The 7,334-nt window shown below is 38.1% G+C and overlaps 1 protein-coding gene across 1 annotated transcript in view; it reads right to left on the reverse strand.

The window, feature by feature from the left end:
• Positions 1-6,848, reverse strand: part of cfap251 (cilia and flagella associated protein 251) — a 62,526-nt gene extending 55,678 nt beyond the window's left edge. Inside the window, exons 1-2 of the mRNA XM_039743570.1 lie at positions 6,800-6,848; positions 1,817-2,600 (exon numbers count right to left, since the gene is read on the reverse strand). Of these exons, the coding sequence (XP_039599504.1) occupies positions 1,817-2,596 (780 nt within the window). The 5' untranslated portion in view covers positions 2,597-2,600; positions 6,800-6,848. The remainder of the gene's footprint in view (positions 1-1,816; positions 2,601-6,799) is intronic.
• Positions 6,849-7,334: the final 486 nt, after the last annotated feature.

The following is a 7,334-nucleotide window of genomic DNA, read 5'->3' on the forward strand; positions in this document are numbered from 1 at the left end:
TGCAGACAAGTTCAGAATTAGAGTATCTCCTAAATGACAGGTCTTGAGGAGTGTTCCCAGTATGCAGTGGTTAGTATCTACCAAAAGCAATTCAAGGAAGGACAACTGGTGAACCAGCAACAGGGTTATGGGCATGGGAAGCAAAGACTAGTCCATCTGGTCCGATCCAACTTAATGCTGGCCATGAAATAAAGTTTTCAGAAGAGCACATGGGGGTATGTAGCCGAAGAGTGCCCACAATGACCCATGCCTACTCCTGAACGCTCCAAAAAAATGTAAGCATCAGAACTAGACCATGGAGCAATGGAAGAAGGTGGTCTGGCCTGATGAATCACATTTTCTTTTAAATCAAGTGGACAACCAGGTGCATGTCTGTCATTTATTTGGGAAAGAGATGGCAGCAAGTTGTACTTTGGGAAGAAGGAAAGTAGAGGCAGTGTTATACTCTGGGCAATGTTCTGCTGGAAATCCTTGGGTCTTGGCATTCAATTCGATGTTAATTAGACATGTGCTACCATGGACATCTTCAGCAGCATAATAAACTCTGCTACACTACAAAAATTGTTCAGGAACACGACAAAGAATTCAAGATAGTGACTTGGCCTCCAAATTCCCTACATCTCAATCTAATCAATCATCAATCCTGATACTCTATATGTTCAATCTCCTCAAAATAACTATTCATGGTGGCTCTAAAATCGGTACTGACCCCTACTCTCTTTTCTGTTTCTTTTTCCGGTTTCTTTCACCTACTCATAGCTTCATGATGCTCCAACAATGATGGACGGATTAAAAGGCAGAAGTCTACGTGACCATCATCATCATCAAGCCCTTCCGTGAGAATCCTAAATCCAAAGAGGACTGTTTCATTTATATTAGGAAGAATGCCCAGAGGGGACTGGGCGGTCTCATGGTCTGGAATCCCTACAGATTTTATTTTTTTTATTTTTTTATTTTTTTTTCTCCAGCCGTCTGGAGTTTTTTTTTGTTTTTTCTGTCCCCCCTGGCCATTGAACCTTACTCTTATTCGATGTTAATGTTGATTTATTTTGTTTTATAATTGTGTCTTTCATTTTTCTATTCTTTAATATGTAAAGCACTTTGAGCTACTGTTTGTATGAAAATGTGCTATATAAATAAAAGTTGTTGTTGTTGTTGTTATCTGTGGGATGTGCTATAAAAACAAGCTTGATCCATGGAGGCCAAACCTTGCACCTTGCAGGACTTACCAAGGATCTGATGCTAATGTCTTAGTATCAGATACCACAGGACATCTTCCGAGGTCTTGTCGTGTTCACGCCTCAACAGGTCTGAGCTGTTTTGTTGGCACGATGGGGACCTGCACAATATTAGGCAGGTGGTTTTAATGTTGTGGCTGATCAGTACATATATATATATTTATTTTGATATATATCTAGGACTTAATCTGCCCTTTTCATTGAGGTAGCAGTGTTCTCTCTTTAGAAGCACCACTAAAAATGATTTTTGTAAAAGAATCTTAAAGAAGAAGAAGAAAAGGTCCTTGGAATTTAAAGATGCCAGTTCGTAGAAATTAAGTGGGAAGCTTGTTAAAGTTTCAGAGACCGGTTATTTGATGGAATATCTCAGAGGTGAGTTTGGGGTACAGATAAAAAATTCCACGCAATATGTCCTTGACAAAGAAATGCATCCACACACTACTAGTGCATTACATACTGGATAATTACTAACAGGTTACAGGTTATCAGAGGGTAAAAACAATGTTAGCCATACTTAAGATCATCATACCCTCTTTTTCCTAAAATGTAATTACATTGAATTCTGACAAAAGACTTACCAAGGGGTGTGATCTGAGAAGAGATTCTTCCTTCTGTTCAAACAGCATTCCAGGTGTGGCGGTGTAAACCAAGGAGTTGTCTGGTGAGGTGACATCAGATTCTGGCTGCTGATGAGCCATTTGCATTTCGTTGCCAGTCTCAGATTCCCTGTGAGAAAGCTCATTGCCATCATTGCTCAGTCTGCCACTTTGTTGACTTAGATGGCTCAGCTTATCGGCTTGATCATCTGGGTCTGTGCCTTCAGCATATAAATGAACCTTCACATCCTCTTCCTCCTCCTCCTCCTCCTCCTCTCCTAGCTTGGCACCCTCATTGTTCAGATTCTTCTGTGAGCTTAACCTTTCATCTTCATTGATTAGATTGCCTTCTTCTTCCTCCTTCTTTTCCATATCCTTTTCTTCTCTTGGAGTACCAGTATTTTCCTGCACCACCTGGCTGTCAACCATCATTCCACTCTCACTTTCACTACGGTGGCTCATTTTATCCACCTCCTCATCTACTATACTGCCCTCTTCGTTTTCCTGCTTGCTTTCAAAGATTTGCTCCACAGCTTCCAAGCTTACTGCTTCAGATGGTTCTTCTTTTGATAGGTGGTGCACAGTAGGCTGCTCTTCTTCTTCGACCTTCATAGCCCTTTCTTCACTTTCCTGTTCACGGTCACTCTGTGTGGATAACACTGAGATGGGTCTTTCATTTTCAGTCTCCTCCTTTAATGTGAGCGCAGTATTAGGTGCATTATCTGAGGCCTCAACAGTCGGGTTTTCTTCAGCACTGGACATGTTGCTGTTAACAAGGTGGGATACAGAATGATTTTAGCCCTTACGTTACAACAAAGTTAAAGCAGAAAAGAAGTTTGTCTTTATACATTGCAATTTTGATAAAATATATTCGTAGTATTTTGAGTAGTAGTTTCTTACTATTTTGAATTTTAGGTGTCTGCATAGTTTTAACACTGAATTTTAGCAGATGCTATTATAAATCCCATCTTTCTCAAAAGCTTTAAGACCCAAAGTTTTTTTACATTTTACAAAACTGAGTAATATCTATTATTATTATTAATATTATTACTTAGCAAATCATTGCAGAGAAAGCAGTACTGTAAGCATTGTACAAGACTGTGGTGTGAAGCAGAAGCTCAAATGAAGTATTTCATTTCCTGATTTGTCTACATCGTTGTCTTTGCCAGGACAGTGACTGAAAAAATTAGATAAAGACTACAAGAGTCCACCTTCCTGTACAGGGTTGCTGGGCTCACACTCCATGACAAGATGAGGGGCTCTGCGGTAAACAGGTCCTCTGAGTAGTGTTGCTACATCTTCTGCCACAGGTTATATTCCTTTTTGGGTGTTCATCCCATCCCAACTAATGTGTATTGTTAATTTTCAGTCAAGTAATTGTACAGTGTATTGTAATAACATGCATTTTACATTGAATAAGTGATGTGTTCCCAAAAAAGATTTCAGTTCACTATGTCATACTACTTAGTGAATAAAATTATCCCGTCTTTGTATTACTAGGAACTACTAATAAACCAGTATTATTTAAGCAGCTAAATTATTCAGCTGTAAACCAGGAAGATAAATCAAATAAAGTAGGAGCTCAAATCTTCTAAGAATATTTTTGAGACTCCACATATTGTCGTACATGTGTACCACAGGGACACCTTCCAGGCACACTTAAGGTATGCAGTACCACCCTGGGATGACAGGGGGCACTGACACTAACAATCTTGTCTCCTTTTTCCTTCACAGAGCCAAGAAATCACCACTTGAGGGCAACAAAGTCAGAGAAGCCCCATCTATTATCTGGTCCTGCCAATATAACAAGGAGATGTCTAAGGAAGTTGGTGCCTCATTTGGACTGTCAGGATCGCCTCCAAAATAGTTCTGCCCAGAAAAGGCGCTAGAGAGTGCTAACAGGCTTCTCTGTGCTTTTGTTTTCTAAGTGTCATCGTGCGTCTGTTATTTTTGTTTTTGTTTGATATTAAATGGGGTTTGCCTGGATGGCACCCTAACTATTTTGGGACTCACTCTGCCTTCTCACTCACTCTCCTACAAAATATACTATATTTCAATTTGTACGTTTTTTGCTAAATTATACGTCTGAATCCAATGTGTCAAATATAGCTGATTAGCATTTTAAAGATTTGCTAATAAACAAAAAAAAATGTTAAATGAATGAAGGTTTGATGTATGAATGAAAGCAACCCATCCAGGCTTAGTTCCTGCCTTATGTCTGATAGTCATAGGCTCAAAAAACATGGAAAAAAGTAGTTTAAAAATATTGATAAAAGAACTGATTTAAAAATTAATAGAAGAATTCAGGAATTAATATAGAGCATTTAAAATTCTGTTTTACTTTTGTTATTAATACTGCATATAAAAAAATAATTGGCCATCTTGGAGTCTAATTATCACCTAAAGTATTTTAGTAGTTTCAAAAAAAACAATAACATGGCATAGCATTCTCTAACCTGCTAATATTATTAAGAATCTGCAGCATCAGGCACAAAGGAAGAAACCAGGCCTGGACAACACACCATCCCATTGAGTAATAATAATAATAATAATAATAATAATAATAATGAGGATGATCATGATTATGACTGAGACTAAGTGGACAACAACGATTTAATATATGTGTATGTATGGAGAAGCGTGGCATAAAAAGGTCCTCCATCCTATTCAGGTTTCCTCCCTGCAATGAAAATGTTATTGTTGCTTGTTACTTTTACTGTTGTTTTATGACAATAAACTAGATTAGTAAGGTTTGAGAATGGATAAAAGGGCTGTTGATAGTAGCAAGGACATAATTAGAGTGTGCGGTTCCACTGAGGAGAAAGTGATCTGTTGTGAGGACCAGAAAGCATTTAAATGTGTAACACACTTACAATGCTTTTTTTGGCTTTAATTTCATTCAGTTTCCTCCTTGTACTCTAAAAACTGGATAATTGTTTTTCATTATTATTACTATTAGCAGCAGTAGTAGTAGAAGTAACTTATTATTATTATCCATCCATCCATCCATTTTCTAACCCGCTGAATCCGAATAGGGTCACGGGGGTCTGCCGGAGCCAATCCCAGCCAACACAGGGCACAAGGCAGGAACCAATCCTGAGCAGGGTGCCAACCCACCGCAGGACACACACAAACACACCCACACACCAATCACACACCAGGGCCAATTCAGAATCGCCAATCCACCTAACCTGCATGTCTTTGGATTGTGGGAGGAAACCGGAGTGCCCGGAGGAAACCCACGCAGACACGGGAGAACATGCAAACTCCACGCAGGGAGGACCCGGGAAGCGAACCCGGGTCCCCTAACTGCGAGGCAGCAGCGCTACCACTGCGCCACCGTGCCGCCCTATTATTATTATTATTAACACATATTCTGGGATAATCCCATTGCTACCTCCTATATTGGGTCTAGGCCAAGACACAGGGCAGTTTTATGTGGTGTGCTTACGTGTACATGTATTAGAGATTTGAGTTTAAGTTATGGAATTTGCTCACTATGCAACAAGTATTTAAAATGGTTGTTTTCTATAGTTTTATGTATGTGTATTGGTTTATATGTAATGTCTGTAGTGGTCTGTGTAGTGTATATGTGGGATGATCAGTAGTGGATACAACAATGGACACAATGATCACCTTTTTCATTCTGCACAACGGCATTTTTCTTCTGCTGGTTCTGTGTTCTTATGCATTTGATTTGTGTGTGCATTTTGTAAATTGTGTGCGTTTAGTATGGCAATGTCAGTAATATATGTTGTTTTATTTTGTTAGTCTACCAGTGTTATATCTGGTTTGTTATGGTGGATAGTTTTATCTGTCAGTATAGTTATGTTCCAGTATATTTTATTGTCCCGTTAAAGTTTTTTCTTTTCTTTTTTGTGGCATTTTGTAATATTGTAATAGGGTGTATTTTTCATATGTGTCTATTAGTTTGTGTTGTTATGACAGTTCTTGATGTTTAATGTTTGACATCTGATTGTGTCTGTGCATTATAGAAGTTTATCTGTGTCATTACTTTACAACCTAATGTGATATGTTGGATTATGTCTTGAGGCAGTATCTACATGCACTGTCTGAAATGTTTGTGTCTTTAAGAGTATACCTTGTGTAGTTTCTTGTGTTTATAACTTGACCTTCTATAACTAGTATAACATACCACCACAGCTTAGCCAGCTATATGAAGTAAACTTTTCCACACAAGGCTGATAAAGTCCATGAGGATGTCTGCCTTGCCATGTTTTCTGGGTACATGTGCTTCGACTATTCACATAATTTTTGCAAACAAGGAATTAAACTGTGGGCCTTTCAGATTACTATACAAACAAGCATGACAAGTGATATGCTCAGTAGTAGTGATCGAACCTAGCAGATATAAAATAATAGCAATATTCTAAACAAAGTCATATAATATCACATTTGTGCAGCACAACTTTGAATTAACTAATAAAGTTACTTCTGATGTATCGATCATTGTAAACGTTATTAATCTAAAAACCGTTGAAATTAACTAAAGAAATAATTTGCAGTTTGGCTGCTTTAAATAATACGGTCAATCGCAATTTACAGGCGGACGGTATTGATTATTAATGACGGCTCAACCACTGATGCGTTTTGTTTGTAAACTTATTTTTTCTTTCATCATCAGACTAACCTCACCGTTTTCTTTTAAAGATAAGCGCTTACGGTGCCCTTCTCTAACTTGTACACACGTTACTCTTAAACATGACATATCGTTGTCTTTAGAACATTCCATGATAATTAAGCAGAAATCACTCCTGTTGTATACTAAAAACAACTTCACTCGTCCTCTCGTGCCCTATTACTTTTTACATAAACATCTCATTCGTAGCTTCATTACATTAGTAATGTACCATGAGAGTTAATTATTAAAACACATATCATAAATCCGCTCTTTGTAAACTATTTTTCCCCTTTCCCCTACAATATATTAAAGCTCAAACTTACGTTTGGTGTGTGCGCCTTCCTAGTACACACTTCAAAACAGCGTCCCGTTGCCAAGTTACAGTTCGCAAGGACTCCTGGGATACTGGCGTCAATTTCAAGTCGAATCGCGGAAGTGCTGGGCTCTGTAAACGAGTGGAAGACGGCAGCAGAAAGAGCTTCTCTCTTTCTAAATTACGTCTAATACATACATAAAACTTGTTCATTTATACATGGAAAATTGTAAAATTACAATTTTAAACTGCGTCTTGTTGGTAAGAATTGCTAGAGAGAAAATATACGGACAGTCGAATCCTTGTAAGTAAATGAGACTGAAATCGCCGCGTTGACCGAACTCGCATAACTTTAATGTGGATACAATGCACAAGACCGGATAAAACGGAATTGAGAAACAGGATAGTAAAGAATTAGACTCTAGCAGTTTTATTATTATTGTTGTTATTTGAATACTGTAGTAATAAGAAAGAGGGAAGCCGAAACCATTGACTTCTGCAGAATCTCATATCTTCGTTCCAAGATACAAACAAATAATTAAATG

Source organism: Polypterus senegalus, chromosome 2 (assembly GCF_016835505.1).
Source record: "Polypterus senegalus isolate Bchr_013 chromosome 2, ASM1683550v1, whole genome shotgun sequence".
In the NCBI taxonomy this organism is placed as follows: Eukaryota; Metazoa; Chordata; class Cladistia; order Polypteriformes; family Polypteridae; genus Polypterus; species Polypterus senegalus.